Raw genomic sequence first — 15,964 nt, 5'->3', positions numbered from 1 at the left:
CTTAATAAGGCTGACAAAATCCACCATTATCACTGTTATGAGAAGTCACAATAACAGGAAAAGCTCCCTTTCCCCCCCTAATTTCTCTGAATAATAATAACATTCACCAATTTACCAAGAAACTACAAAAAATACATTAAAAAAATGATATCTAGTATTTTAAATAAAACCGCTAAATTCCTCCAAAAAGCTTTAAAACATGCTCCTGAAAAACAGCTACAGTTCCCTCTCCTCCCAGTTCTTTCCCTGGTGTGAATCTAATTGCCTATTAGCCTGAATCCTTTAAACTGTATTTACAGTATATTACTAAATGTGTCCAAAAAAACTGTGTTGAATACATAAATCATTGTGGGGCTGACAGTTCCAAACGCATTGGATGAAAGAGTAAAAAAAAGGAAGAAAGAGTCAGATAGAGCTGTTGAATGTCAGCGGCGCAGATGCTTCAAGCACACTGTTGCTCTGTAAGTGTGTGTGTGTGTGTGTGCATGTGTGCGTGTGTGTGTGTGCGGCGTCCGCATGCACCAGCTGACTCCCAATGTGTTTAACAAATAACCACAATTTAGCCACGCTGCAGAGGAGCCGGCGCCGTCACTTCACATTACCATCTCCCCAACGCTCCGCCACACACACACACACACACACACACACACACACACACACACACACACACTAGTAGCCCTGTAGTGCGCCTTACAGACACACTCATTACCTCTGAGACGCCTCTGGTTTTACCTTATCTGGCCCTGTTTAGCTTCAACACATTTCAGCGAGAGCATTGTAAACCAATTTACCTCCTACATGGTGCAGTAGGATGGCATATGGCAAGACACATTATTACACACTGACAATGTGGCTTGTACGCCTTGTGATTTCTTTTCTTTTTTTTCTTGAGATAATCCATACATTTCCCTTTAGTTTTTGATGCTATTGATGAGTGGGAGTCATTTGTCATAGAAATAATAATATCAAAATTAGTATTTTAACAGTTGCAAGAAGGAAATGTATTAATAAAGACAGTATTTCAGCATTATTTCCCCAAGGATAGAAGATCAATACAGACTAAAACAGATGGTCTTTGAGGTACTGTGATGGACCTTTACATATAATGTGTGATACATCAATAAATTGATTTTGATTCTTAATTTTTGTGCCCTCTAATCCTTTGGGGCAATTGTCAGACTTTGTCGCCTGTTGCTAAGGTTACAGCACACCGTGTACCACACGCTGTCATACGGATTCAAAGTGGTTTACCTTGTCCGAGCGTCCATTGTTGAGGCTCAGGTTGCTGACGGCGGCAACCTTGGCGTCCAGGACCTGCTGCTCTCTCTTCAGCTGCTCCTTCATCTGCCGGGCCTCGGCGAAGGCCTTGGTCACGGCCTCGTGGTCGCTCAGGTAGGCGGTCGTGGACAGGGAGGACAACAAGTCTGCTGAGACACAGACGGGGACACGGGCAGACGATTAATTTGGTTTTGTGTGGTCCTAAGTTGTGTGCATAAATGTGACTCGAGTTGTACTGTATTTGTACTGAGAGTGTATTTCTGTTTTTAAATAAGAGAGAATCATAAAGTGACATTTGGAAAAGCAATGAATGTGTGTGTCTGTGTGTGTGTGTGTGTGTGTGTGTGTGTGTGTGTGTATGTTTATGCTTGAGAAGCTGGCAGGAGGTTTTCATCCAGAATAAATCTTCCCCTGAACCATGAGGTAAAGAAATTAACATACACTTGGTGACGGGGGTTTGCCGGTGCATCTGTGTGTGTGTGTGTGTGTGAGTCTCTCGCTCGCTCAGTCTTACACACTGACCACTTGACTGTCGAGCTGGGCACATGTGAGTCAGAGTGTGCCCCGAGCTAGCCTTGCGACAAGCTCCACCTGCTCTCAGTCGTAAACACACACACACACACACACACACACACGGACAGACAGAAACAAACACAGGTACTCGCCCACAACTTCAACCCCTGGGTAATCCCGTTACAACTCCCACCTTTCAGTGCACACACGCACGCACGCACACACACACACACACACACACACACACACACACACACACACACACACACACACACACACACACACACACACACACACACACACACACACACACACACACACACACACACACACACACACACACCCTCTTTTCATCTGAACCCTTGTAGTTCCACTTTGAAGAGAGGTGGCCACATGACTCTTATTACTCTTACTAAGAAGTCCTGCTAATTTCCCCAGTTGAGAACATCTGCCCTGCCACCTCACAAAGATCAGATCTCGCCGCTCTATTATTTGTATTATTTCTGCAGCTTAGCCGGCCGACGAGACATCTGCTCTGACCGTGTGTTTGCAGGGTTGTGTGCGCCGCTATCGCCTCTCTCTATCAGTCGCGTTAGCTCTTAACAAAGAGCCGCGGCGGGCTTATGGGGCCTTTATCAGCGCTAATCCGCACCGCTAATGCCATCTCAGGCCAGATTACCAGCTTCAGATTGGTAATGACAGAGCCGTGAACTCTTTCAGAAGTCATAACCGGGAAATCGGGATGTGAGCGGGGCCAAAAAAAAAGTAAAAAGGGTGGAGGGTGTCGAGAGAGGGGGAGAGGGAGATGGAATCGGGTGACAGTCCATTTTAATCTGGAGTTAAAAGAGAGGGAGGGGGACGGACAGATATTCTTGCGCTCATAGATGTGTGTGTGTGTGAGTCTCGCTTAAACTGACAGCGATGCCAACCATCCAGACAAATGAATGTGACCCAGATAGAAGGGGGGGGGGATTTGTCTCTCTCTCCCTCAACACTCACACATTTTGTCTCTCTCTCTAAACGCCAAACCTCTACAGACAAGCGCAATACCTTTTTGACCAGAAAATAAACTCTCCTGGGAGGTCAGAGGGGAGCTGCAGTACTTTATGACGGACAGATGTGTGATCATGGTAGAAGTTACAGGCGCTGACAGCCCTTCAGTTCGCTTTGAGACAGACGGACGAACGAAGTGGGGAAAAAGAGAATCGTGCATTTGACAGGAATTCATTGGGACGCCTTTAATGGAAGGTGAAGCTCAGTTGAATCATCTTTATACCTGCAGATATGACCCTGTTTCTCTAAAAGCCTTAGTGAGCATAAACACTGTCTTCTGCGTTTAAACAAAAAATGTATCAGCTTTTTACCATTACATTAAATGTGCTCAGTTACATTCTACCACTGACAGAAATAGCTCACAGTGGCACTCTTACTGTTTTCTTTAACCTGAAATACAACTGTCCCAGTTTAAATTGAAAGAAGAAAAAGACATTTGGTTTGTTCCTGTCTGAATGTAAATAACGTTCGTAACACATTCATAATCTGTACCCGCACCCACACAGACACACACACACACACACACACACACACACACACACACACACACACACACACACACACACACACACACTCCCACATCAAAACCACCGCCTCTAGACCTTCTCTCCCCTCTGAACTTGTAACAGGAACCCTAATACGACTGAACTGCAATAATGTGATCGGCTAAACTCAACAGATGGGACTGCGAGCTGCAACCTAACTGGGATGTGCGACGCAAAACACACTGGTCCCCACGCACAAAATAATTCAGCGGGGATCACACACAAACTTTAAACACTGTAATCCATTTTTCTGAACAAAAAACATCTGGGACCGCAAATCCACTAATCTGATATTAAATCCGCCGATTTGTTGAAAAACAGTGAGATTAGCCAAGAAGTCAGAAAAAAAAGAAAAAAGACTAACTGCCTATTGCATAGGAGGAGGAGGTGGGCTTGTGAGTGTGTGAGTGTGTGTGTGTGAGCTTTTGTGTGCGTTTGAGTGTGTGTTAAGAGTGTGTGTGCTGTCATTGTGTCATTAATGCCGGGTGTTTGCGCTGTCCTGGCTCATGTAAGAGGCTTGTCTAATCTCATTGGTGATACCTCCTGTCTGTCATGCGCGCCTCTCTTTATTATTCCCCCGCTTCGTCGCTCGAAAAAAAAGAGTGCTAATCCCCATCTCTCTCTCTCTCTCTCCTTCCCTGCTTCCCCTCACTCCCTGTGTCTCTCTGTCTCTTTCAGTCACTAATAAACACATAACAATGAAGCAGCCCCGAGGCAAAATTGCGATGCGGAAGAAAAACACAAACACACTAATTATAGCCTGTTACATATGTGTAATATTTGAACTATCGGTGTTGTGTGAAAAATGGATTAAGAGTACAGAATGGTGATTCATTGATGTCATATTTCATGTATGTGTGCATATGGCCGGGTCTGATTACGGTACTGGCTGTGGCAACAATGGCAACACTAGGAGGGGAAATGCTATTCTTGTCTTCGCCACAACCAGCGGGGCAGTTTTCCTTTAAGGCGAACGTTGTCACAATGGGGAACAATTTTCATTTCATAAAAGTGTATCCAAGTGCAGGGGCACTTATACTGTATGTATGCAACATAAATGCATTCCCGTGTTTCTGTTCGGATACGTTGTTGTGTTTGAGTGCATTGAAAGGAACATTTCTTACATTTTTAATCTTATTTTCATTATTTTGGCCATCATTTGTAATGGTAATAACAATAATCCTGTATGCACGACTCTGCAACATCACCTGCAAATAAAATAGGAACTGTCGTAGGGGTTGTTTTATTTACATCAATCAAAGAAATATGCCGAGGCACAACAGCCTCTATGTCTATCGTGTTTGGTCACTATTTTTAATTGATACAGCTCAACTAGCTACTTTTGTAGGACCGTGATGTCCCCAGTCATAGTTCAAAAGTCAAAACGCTCTGATTGGTTGAATGTCTCTTCAGCCAAGGAAGAAGCCATCAATGAACCAGACTGTTTTGAATTGCTAAATAAGTTGAATGTGTTGGATTCTTTCTTTGAATTCTTCCCGTGTTGTGATGGATACTTAAGTCCACTTACCTATGGAGCTGACTCTGGTGGGAGGACCTCCGATGCTGGAGGGGGCAGCGCTGTGCTTCCCGGAGCCGGCAAGGCCCAGCTTGGCAGCAGCGGCAGCAGCAGCGACCTGTGGGGAAGTTGGGGGGGAGTTGGGTGACTTGCTCTCGGATGCCTTAGGCTTGGCCGACAGGTTCAGTGGCTGAGCACCCTCACTGTCCTGCAAAAACCAAAACAGCACAGTTTCGCCTGCTGTGACTACCGTAGCAATTTGGAAGCGGGAGGCCCCTCACGAGACCACTCGCAATTAAGGCTTTAACACGCACTAGTGAAACGGGATCCCATGCACAACGGTGAGACGGATGACAAGGTGCATGCCACTGCCTGTATCCAAACAGCTCGTCACAGGCAAAACAAGATTTTCAAAAAATAGCATCACGGACAACAATAAATATTTAGATATTTTGGTGCAAACCGCTGACATTTACATGCAAAACAACATACCGCCTATCACAACAAAGTCCAGACGACTCATGCACATGCATGTGCACGCTCCACATGTAGGTTCCAGTAAACATGCACACAATTCTGCTCTCGGCATGCTTCAAACAAGGCCAGCGGTTAGAGCAACATTCACACCTGAGGAGACGGAACACCTTAGTATCATTCCCAAAACTACAGCCTCTCTCTGTCTCTCCCAAAGCACCTCCCTGAGACCGTCTTTACGGATGTGGATCTAAAGACGTGGTGAAGTCGCAACGTATCAAACAGCCGACAGGACAGAAGACGGGCTGCCACTTCAATGTGCACTTGCTCCATTAGAAACAAGGGACCGTCATGCTGTGAACACCGAAGCAGCACTTTCTGCCTCAAAGACACACACACACACACACACACACACACACACACTCACTCACTCACGGCAACCAATCCATTACTTCTTAAGTAGCATTTTTTTATTAATTATTTTTTTTAAGTATTATGATGCCATACAGCACTTAATATATCTCAATCCTTAGATTCCATCACTCTAAATAAAAGTATGTCTGCACACGGTAATAACCTCAACACAAGGAACAGACAGCGGCCCCCTAAATGAATCGGCATGCGGACTACCGCACGACGCCAGGGGCTGTTATCACGTTAATTGTCATGGCAACACCACCCCTGCTGATGACCTAATCCAATCAAGGGGAGCCTCGAAGGGTCATGTGACAGGAAGGAAGGAATTAGATCGCCCAGGGGCCAGATGTACACAGACCACTCTCTTTAATTAAAACGGCGCAATTAAAAGGCAGACACAACATGGGGCAAGGGACGGCTTAATGGGCCCGCAAGTAGAGCGCCGCAATGTTGTCTGTGAGGTTTGGAAATACAGTTTGTTTGTATCGTTTGGTTTTGTTCCTAAATGTACATTTTATTTAAAAAAAAACTGAATTAAAGGGAACTTTTAGCTTCACGTGTGTGGTCTTATTGTAGCTACATGAATAGAATGGAGACATTATTTTTCTTTATTTTCTGGTCATTAGTCTAATTGCTGCTTAGGCGGAGTAGAATCCAGCATACAGTTGGATCCAAAAAGAGAGGAAGTACTGTATGTGTGTGTGTGTGTGGGGGGTATACCCACTCATTAAGGTCGACTCTCACTCATTCCCACTCCTTGAGTCGTACTAAGCCTTATGAGCCCCTCACAACTCAATTAAGCCCTTCCAATTAAGCCCCTCCATGTGTACGTGCCTATGTGTGTGTGCAATCACCACTCCGTGTGTGTGTGTGTATGTGTGTGCGACGAGGCCTAACCGGATTGTCCTTCATTAGGGGGGTCTTTCTAAATAGACGGAGGACCCCCAAAGATGCCTTCAGTGAGACAATGGGCCAGAGAAGAAGAGGAGAGAAAGGAGGATAGAACAACTGAGCGGGATCTTCTCAATCCTGACCCATATTATGGTGGGCTTTGGCTGGGAACGCGTTTGACTATTTATTACAAATAGATAATGCCTCCGTCTCTTGTACAGTGGAATGGGGGGAGTTTCCTCTCCGCGCCAAGCCAAATCCTATGGTGGGAAGGTGGCCAACCTGCATTATGCCAGTGTGGAGGAATTAGTTTAGACAGTGGAGCTGAGAGGCTTGGACCGACTTGTTTATGCGTCTGTGTGTGTGTGTGTGTGTGTGTGTGTGTGTGTGTGAGAGTGTGTGTGAGAGTGTGTGTGTGTGTGTGTGAGGCCCCTAAAGCTTCTGAAAGCCCTGGAATCTCGAATTAATACAATTGCTTTTGTGTCTCTCTTGGCTGATGAAACAGTCTCCAGCTTTGGGACCGAAAACATGCAGAGTGACAACGAGAGCCAGAGGGACAGAGAGGAATCGGCAGGGGAGAGATAATGCGTGTGTGTGTGTGTGTGTGTGGGGGGGGGGCTGTATTTTACTTCTGTGGATGCCGACATGTGAAGTCGACATCAGGGTTCTGCATCGTATCGCTGCAGCTGATGGTTCAATTAACAGGACAAGTGTGTGTGCCACTACCGTTTATCCTGGGCAGGTTTCTCCCAAGACCTTTACATTCTCTTCTCTCCTTTCATCTCTCTGTCTTTCCTCCTCTCTTCCTTCCCTCCCAGCTATAACTGACTGCTTGGATATTAATTATATTGTCATATCTAATTATCTCAGACAGCAGGGCGACACAGAGGAGGCAGCTATGACAGTTTTATACACTATGTGGCACCGATTCAAACACTGACTCCTCAAGTACGCAAATGCACTTCACATTTTCTTCTAATTTGTATTTGGAGAAAACAGACGAGCAGACGTGACTTTACCGTGACAGTTTAGACTGATTGTTTTATTTTAGTTCATGAGGCGAGTCTCATTGGCTCCGTTAGGTGCTACCATCTAAATATACTTTGCAGCAACTAATGCCTTTAAAATATAGTATCAGGAAAACTAACTTTAGAGAATGGCTTCTTTAGGGGCGGTGTGTTATTTGTATTATATTATTGGTTTATCCCTAATGCATAATCATGCCCTGAACTATGGACATGAACTATATGAACTGCTGTATAAACCGTTACATAGTTTAATTCCGATATTATCATATTTTATTATCATATTTAAATGTGAAATCTATAAACAAATCAAAGATTAATGAAGTGGACTACAAGTAACATAAAATGGGAAAGTGCATAATTGCTCTTAAGCACAGTAGTTGAGTGAATGTACACAGGTACAGTTCTCTTGGCAACTGCGTGTGCGTGATGCATGTCAGCGAACGGGCTACATGTGGTGCATCATTTGAATCGCACTATTGTATGGGTCTGTATGCATGCCTGCCTACATCTAAAGGTCCACTCTTGCGTATAAGAAAGCTGCATGTATGCCGCAGTGATTTGTGTATGGGCATGTGTGTGTGTGAAGGGGCTAGTTGGCATGGTGTCCCCTTCAACACCTGTGTGTGTGTGTGTGTGTGTGTGTCCGTGTCTCACCCGAGGGTAAAGCACTTAAGTGGTGAGCGCCTGAGTCCAAACAGCTGTGAGCAGAGGCAGGCAGCGCGTCTCTAAATGACTAGAGACCTGAGATAGAGCCCACGGGGGGAGCACACCTCTGAAATATACATGTCACTCGCCCAGAGAGAGACAGAGTGTTAGAATGAATGAGTGAGAGCGCTGCGGTGGTCAGCCTCAATGAAAGAAATCAAAGCAGAAAAGGAGACTGAAGCAGGGAGAAAAGAAAGAAAGCAACAAAGATGGGGAAATAGCTAGAAAATGCCACAAAGCACTTATCTAAAGTTTGTTCGAGAACGGGGGGAGTAACACCAACACAGTCGTGTGCCATGCGGGTCCACACCCCAGTCGGCCACTCCTGCTGGACTGGGGAGGCCATTACGGCTCCCCACTTCCCCTCCACCACAGGCCGCAGCACTTGCCTGTCAGCCCAACTCCATATATATGGTAATAAGACGAGTGTGTCGGCGGAGGTGTAGGGAGGGGCTGATGGACAAGGACGCAGGGGGGCAAGCTCTGGGGTCAACCGGGAGCTTTAGTCTGTGCCATGAGATAGTCCTCAATGCAAGAGTGGGCGTGTGTGTGACACAGGGGTGGGCGTAAGGTCAAGAACACAGTGTGGGGGGAGGAAAGGGTGGAGAAAGATGGGTGAAGTTGCAAGTGGCAAAGGAAAATATGTGGAAGAGGAAAGAACCAGGAGAGGGAATAAAAGAGAAAGAGAGGAGAGGAAAGGAGATGCAACAACAGACAAGGAGAAAACAGGACAGACAAGGAAAGGAGAGGAAAGACAGGGAGGATATCCTTTATATATGTGAGCACAAACCAGGTATTATTCTCCGTAGGATTTTGAACGTGTCGGTTCCCATGTGTCTGTGATTTGTGACTGACCACTACGCTTGTGGGGGGTCCGAGAGTGGACAACGGATGGCAGTTGGCATGGGTGTTGTTTGTGTGTGTGTGTGTGTGTGTGTGTGCGGGTGGGAGGAGGTTAGAGTCGAGATATCCCAAACAGATATTCATAGAATTCCACTTGGATGGACACAAGGCTTCCCCTCGCCCCTATTGTGCAGCCAGCCGAGGAAACGGCACAAACAGCAATACATCCTCATATCCAGAGTCACCACACACCAGCTGGAGTTTTGTGATGAAGTTGGGACTGTGACTTTTCAGGGACTAAGTTGTACCAAGGCGTGCATTAGTATGAGGAGCAGACCGTTGCTCAGGACACAAGATTCGGGATGCAACCTTCAAACAAGCGAGGACACACATTTCCAGCTCATGCACCGAGTGCAATACAATCTCGTGCAGGCAGGCATTCACTCTCTCAGTCTCCGTTGTAATACTAGAAAGGCCAAAGTGTCATTTCTGGCTATAATTACGTTTTAAAATAATCATACCTCATTTAAAAAAAAAAAAATGTTTCAAGAATTTGAAGAGAGGTATAATATAATCTCGTAATACAAAAAATAATGTGTATGTAATAGAATTGAGAACAATACAACTTAATTTTAGGAAATACTTGTTGATTTGTTGATTAAAATAGGTGAATAGACGGAACTGGCCGATTGCTACACTTAACAAAAATGCAGTGATGTCTAATTTGAATTACAAACCCGCTGGCCTTTCCAGCATTGAACGCACTTACACACACGTACACACACGTACACACACGTACACACACGCACATACAAAAGCCCCTTACCTTGGCCTTGTTTGGCAGCGGGGAGCTGCGGCCCTTCTCGCTATGGGAGTGTGTGTTGGTGGGTGGGGAGTGTGTGCCCAGGTTGACTTGCGGTGGCAGGCTGCCTCCGTGCTGCTTGGGCACAGAGGAAACCTGCATGGCCGCCAGCTGAGCTGCGTACAACTGCTGCAAGGTGAGAGAGACAGGCAGCGAGACAGGGGGGGGTGGGGGGGGGGGGGGGGGGGGGGGGGGGTCAGTAAGAAAAGAAGAAGAGAGGGAAAAAGAGAGGGGGAGGAGGGGGAAAAAAAGGAGAAGAAAGGGGCAACATGAATAAATGAATACTCGAGAGCGCACAAACAAAAAAGAAGACCGGCTAAAAAGCTCTGGAAGAAGAGGCCATTAGTGTCCTGGCCTCCGTTTGTGTGACAGAGAGAGATAGAGAGGGACATCTCCACTGTCAACCCCCCTCCCTCACCCCATGGGAGAAGCGCTAACAGCCTCTCTGACAGGCCCAGAGATGGCCATGTCCCCTCCAGGTGCATCGTGGGAGAAAGGGAAAACATTCCGGCTATCGAGGTCACGCCGTAGAGCCCGGCCTACGCTCAAGGTGAAAAAAAAGAAAAGAAAGTGATGACGGAGAATAAAAAAAATAAATAAAAAAAGAGGGAGGGACATTTGTGAAGCTACATGCCAGAAGTGTGTTGTGCCCCCTGCGACGTATTCAGCGTCCGGACAGTAAGACGCAAAAATACACAGGAATGCTTCAAAATACTTTAAAATAAAGATGAATTCATTCAATAACTGCTGTGTGAAACCAAAAAACAGGTTTCCCCCTATTCTTGTTTATGTATTTAATTAATTTCTAATTAAATAAAAGCATTATGGCTCAGGCTGCTATGGTGTGAACATACTCAGGAATATTTATGCAATACCACTGTATCACACAAAACAGTCTCTGGCCACTATTTCCACAGCAACAGACACAGCGTAATATTCACAATTTGGAAGGAGCTTCAATGTTCATAAACACTTCTTTCTGTCTCTCTATCTTCCTCCTCGAAAATCATCCTGCAAAGCTCAATTACTTTCATGTCGGCTAATACAAATCTCTGAGATGCTGTTTTGTTTTCTCAGAATTGTTATTCCATCCTCTGAAGAGCAACAGAACGGGTTGTTTAGCGAGAAGTAACTGATGTGTTGTTGTTGTTTGGTTTTTTTCCTGAATAGTTATAATTGTTATCATTTATTTCTGGTGGAAGATTTTTCTGGAAGAGGACCATCCTTTTTTTCTTCTTCTTTTTTTTAGTTTAACTTCCGTCCTTCTGTTGGTGCTTGGCTGCCGGCCACCGGCGTCAAACAAAGGCTGGTTTATGCAAATGGACAAGGAAAAGATGCTGTCACCGCTCTCTCCCTCTCTGTCTGTTTGAACCTCTCTCTATCTCTCTTGACAGCCACATTAGCTCCTCTGCTATCTTAAATAAAGACATTTATCTCTTTTTATACAAACAACAACATTCAAACTGGCAGCGCTCACACTCCACACAAAGAAGTACTTTCTTTTGGAACAAACTCGTATTTGAATTTGAAATAATCTCCTCCTGACTGTCACTCACATGTGGCAACAATATTCACTCTCCAACGGCAGTGAAAAAGCAGCGTTGTTTTCAGCCACGATTCTCTACCTTTTTCTTGCATTTGTTGAATTAGCAAACTTTTAATTCCACTCTTAAATTAGATGCCTGCCATTCCCAAAAGCTGAACCGTATTCTGAATCTAAATATAAATAGGATGCTGAGTAACTTCATCCCTGACAAACACTAAAGAATGGATGCTTTACATTGTAATTTCGGTTACTAAGAAAAGAAGAAAATAAAAATAAAAAAGTGCTGTAATCTTCTCAAGAGTTCCTTTCCACAAAATATCAGATTTGAGAGTTTTATCGCATTACTTTGGTGCATCTTCTCGTGTTTCAGAAAGCAACCCAAAGTGTCAGCATCTGCCGCTGTTCCGGACACCGAGGAGAACAACGTTAATTGAGGTGCATACAGTAGACAGGGTGTGCTGCTGCTGCTGCTGCTGATGTGGCAATCAGCGGGAGATCGGTCACGCTCTGGCGAGCTACGTGAGCGCGGCGCGGAGGGCCAGCGCGCTGAGATCAGATCAGCCTTCGCTCGCTCATTTCTCTTCAATTAGCTGCACTGTGGCTCCTGGAAGAGGGGGGGGAGGGAGCAGCCGAGCATGAACGCCCCTCAACCCCCTCCGCTCCCTACCAGCCAAACCCCCTAGCGAGTGGACCACAGGCGGTGTGTGTGTGTGTGTGTGTGTGTGTGTCCTGCCATATTCGGACCAGTGGTTCAAAGGCCTCTTTATTTGCGGAGTGAATTGAGTTCCATTACAAGGCCAGCTCCTGTCACTCAAAGCCCGCTCAATGGGTCGGCGAGGACACACACACACACACACACGCACACACACGCGCGCACACACACGCGCACACACACACACACACACACATTCTCACACGGTACAGAGGGCAGAGGCACTGTGGAGCGCGCCCAGAGCGTCGCCACAACGACATCCATGTCAACAAACAGGAAGTGACAGCGCAAAGCCCCCTGGGGTGACCCGAGGAGCAAAAACACACACACACAAACACACACACGCACACACACACACACACACACACACAGACAGAGCAACACAATGAGTGAGGGGTGGGGGAATGCAATCGTAGATGCAGGATGAGACTAAGGAATTTGAAATGTCACTCACTTACTCTGTGTGTGTGCTCCTCACTCTTTCTGCTCCTAATCCCTTATTATCAGACCAACACATCTGTATGTGTTTGTGTGTATGCGTGTGTGCCCACAAGCATGTCTTGTGGTCAGCGTGTCACATGACACCCCGCAGTTGTGTGTGTGTGTGTGTGCAAGCCTGAGCTCTATTGACAAGAGGTGAAAAGGTGATGCGTGACTATTGGTGCTCCTCTGAGTGAAGACATGGGGCTGACTGTTTGGTATTAGTGCTATTGACAGTGTGTGTCCATTCTCTCTGTCGCACTGTTTCTCCTGTGATCCTAGTAGGAGTGGATCTGTGTGTGTGTGTGTGTGTGTGTGTGAGAGAGACTTGGTCAATAATCTGCAGCTTTAGTCAGATTACCAGCCCGCCTGTTCTTTGTTGTCAGAGTTAGCGGCGCTTCAGAGCAGTCTGAGCTCCATTGTTTACATGGACACCGAGGACTATTGTATGGATCTCAATGGATTCTCGTCCGTCTGTCTGTCTGACTTCCTGTCTGGCCAATCATGTTTTGTTTTCAGCTGCAGCGTGTTTTGATGTTCAAAGACCAAAAATATAAAAGAAGAGTCCGCGACATTGGACCCAAACCCTGTCCTAACCCTGCCGCTTCGATTTTCAACAAATTAAATAATACAAGCTACAAAAAAAGATGAATAGAGTGGTAAAGTGTAAATAAAATGATTACCTTGCTTATAGATATACGGCACAGCCTTAAGGGTAAACGCTCGGGCTATTTTTTTCTTTGTGCCAGCTTTAGACACTTCAAGAGAACGTTGCAACATAAACGAGACAGTTCGTTTTCACTTTATATTTGCCGACATCGAAGTGCCTCGACAATGTTTTTGCTTTTGGAAATGTCCTCACAATTTGGAGTAAACAGACTTTTACAGCCATAACCTAGAGTGTTTGGACATTTACATTTCCTTCGCTCATTATGTGTTTGGAAGTGGTATAGTCCCCTATCTCTGCTGCCTATTGATTACACATTGATCCCATGCTGTTATCACAAAATGGCATTTCCTCGCAACTCCAAGAAGCCTTTAAGGCCAAGAAGAAGATACCAACTGCAATTCTCACATCTGAGAAAATGCTTTGCTGCGCTCTTTCTCTCCTCCAGATAAGGTTCGGTGGGGAAACGAGTTGCGGGATTGATTTCTCATTTACCTTCTGTCATCTGGCCCTGTCAGTTTTCCCCCCCTCCCTCCCTCCCTCCCTCCCTCCCTCCTACCGCCTGTCCGTCCGTCCGTCTCTCCGGTGTGCGGTGCGGTAATCCAGGACAATATGTTCCAACATCTGCCTCTCCATATGATGCCTGACCCGCGCCATTGACCCTCTTTATAGCACACACACACACACACATTTATTCTCTCACACACATCCGCACTTCTCTCCTCCGCTTACCTCCATCCCCCCGATCTCTCTGTTTATCCTTTTAACTGATCATCCTTCTAAATACCTCTCTGGTACCGTCGCCTTTTCTCCTTTACCGCTGATCTCGCTCTCTCTTGCCAGGATAAGAGCATTTTTCTTTTCATTTTTCAGCCTTCTTTCTGTCCGTCTCAGTCCATTTGTGGATGATATCAATGATATCAAGGGTCAATAGGGAGCCAGATTAACATGCTCTCATGCACAATGTCACACTCATCCCCCAGATTAAGATGCTAAATGCCATCCTTGTACACTCCAAAGCCTCCATTGCCTTGAAAACAGTCTGTGAGAGATTCGGTCTTAAGCTCTCAACGACTAGAGCTACTCTGTTGATTTCTATGGAGGGCGTTTTGGACGTAGAAAGAGCTTTAACTCATTGAGAGATTAATACAAAAATATTCTAAGAACTGCACTTAAATCAAAGCCGTGCTGTTGAGTTTTTATCTGCATCTTTTTTCTTTCTATGTATAAAGCTTCTACACTGTTATCAGGGCAAAAGCCATTGTTCTGCGCAGACCTTCACTTTTATGTCACTGCTGTTCACGAGGAAGAGGACTTTTTAAATCCAAGACAGCAAAAGGACCTGAGATGTGGATTCTGCTATCAGTTACACATTCAGTACGTAAATGTGTGGTGTAGTCAACCACTTTATCACATTAAATTCAGTTTAGACGTCTATCAAATGTAAACTACAAATATGGCGGCTCTTGTAGTTGACGTTGGCGTTCATCGGGGTTATTTCCGGTGTGGCACGGAGACGACATATTTGATATGAATCTGCTTCAGGAGTTTACAGATATGGGCATGCATTAATTAGAACGGCTCAAACAGAAGATGCTAATGTGTAGCATTGTGGGAAATGTAGGATTCATTGTTAATGGGGTTTACCCTATGAATTGAGACTAAAAGCTACAAATATCTCAGGCTCTGCTGCTTTGATTTTGATGATTTGTTTTGTTTTTTAATCAAGTTGTCCATCTCCCTCAACTTCAAAAATAAATTGTTGAAGGGCAGCTTTTGTTCCTTTTTTCCAGTTGATGCTGAAAGCAAATACAATCTAATTTTAAGAATGAATTGGAGAAAGAGAAGGAACATTACATGATGACTTAATAGCCAGTTGTGGTCACGAGCATGGTACTCAGTGCAGCTTTAACATTGTACTACGTCAGTGGTGTGTAAGAAGTGTATACAATACAGGCTGGCTACATTAGCACCATTGTGGCAGTGAGTCTATTGAAGCCTGTTGAAAGTACTGAGGCACCATATGTCATGACCTGGACCTCTCTGTCCTCTCATTGTCCTAATATGCATTGTCTCTACACCTTCCGTCCTTTACTTTGCTCTTTTGTGGACTCTCGGTTGTTTAACACCTAAACAAAAAAAATATATAGTGGATTTAAACTGTAGTTATAGGTTTGTAGAAGTAATTACACGACACTCTGTTACAACTATGTTTGTGTGTAGTTGAAGTGTCCACATCTGTCAGCACGCAGATGGGAAGTTCATTGTGTCCTCTGCCTGAAAATCTTTCATTTTCTCCCTCTGTTTGTGTGTCTCTCAGGCTAAGTGGGTTCACTTGTGTCCCCTCCGCCAAACCACTGTGTTGCCGTGGTGACCCCAGGCCCCAACTAACTGTCATGTCTCGTCTCGGCGACAGGAACACCACCTCATCAAA

The 15,964-nt window shown here is 45.3% G+C and overlaps 1 protein-coding gene across 2 annotated transcripts in view; it reads right to left on the bottom strand.

Moving 5' to 3' along the window:
* sox5 (SRY-box transcription factor 5) overlaps positions 1–15,964 on the bottom strand; it is an 83,044-nt gene that overhangs the window by 7,834 nt on the left and 59,246 nt on the right. Inside the window, exons 9-11 of one of the 2 annotated variants that reach the window (XM_034526742.1) lie at positions 10,090–10,254; positions 4,918–5,113; positions 1,252–1,424 (exon numbers count right to left, since the gene is read on the bottom strand). In XM_034526742.1, coding sequence (XP_034382633.1) covers positions 1,252–1,424; positions 4,918–5,113; positions 10,090–10,254 — 534 coding nt within the window. Of the gene's footprint in view, positions 1–1,251; positions 1,428–4,917; positions 5,114–10,089; positions 10,255–15,964 lie in introns of both variants that reach the window. The other variant, XM_034526743.1, reaches the window with a different exon arrangement.

Source organism: Cyclopterus lumpus, chromosome 23, assembly GCF_009769545.1.
Source record: "Cyclopterus lumpus isolate fCycLum1 chromosome 23, fCycLum1.pri, whole genome shotgun sequence".
NCBI lineage: Eukaryota > Metazoa > Chordata > Actinopteri > Perciformes > Cyclopteridae > Cyclopterus > Cyclopterus lumpus.
The sequence above is the reverse complement of the archived record's forward strand: the minus strand, read 5'-3'. Positions and strand labels throughout refer to the sequence as shown.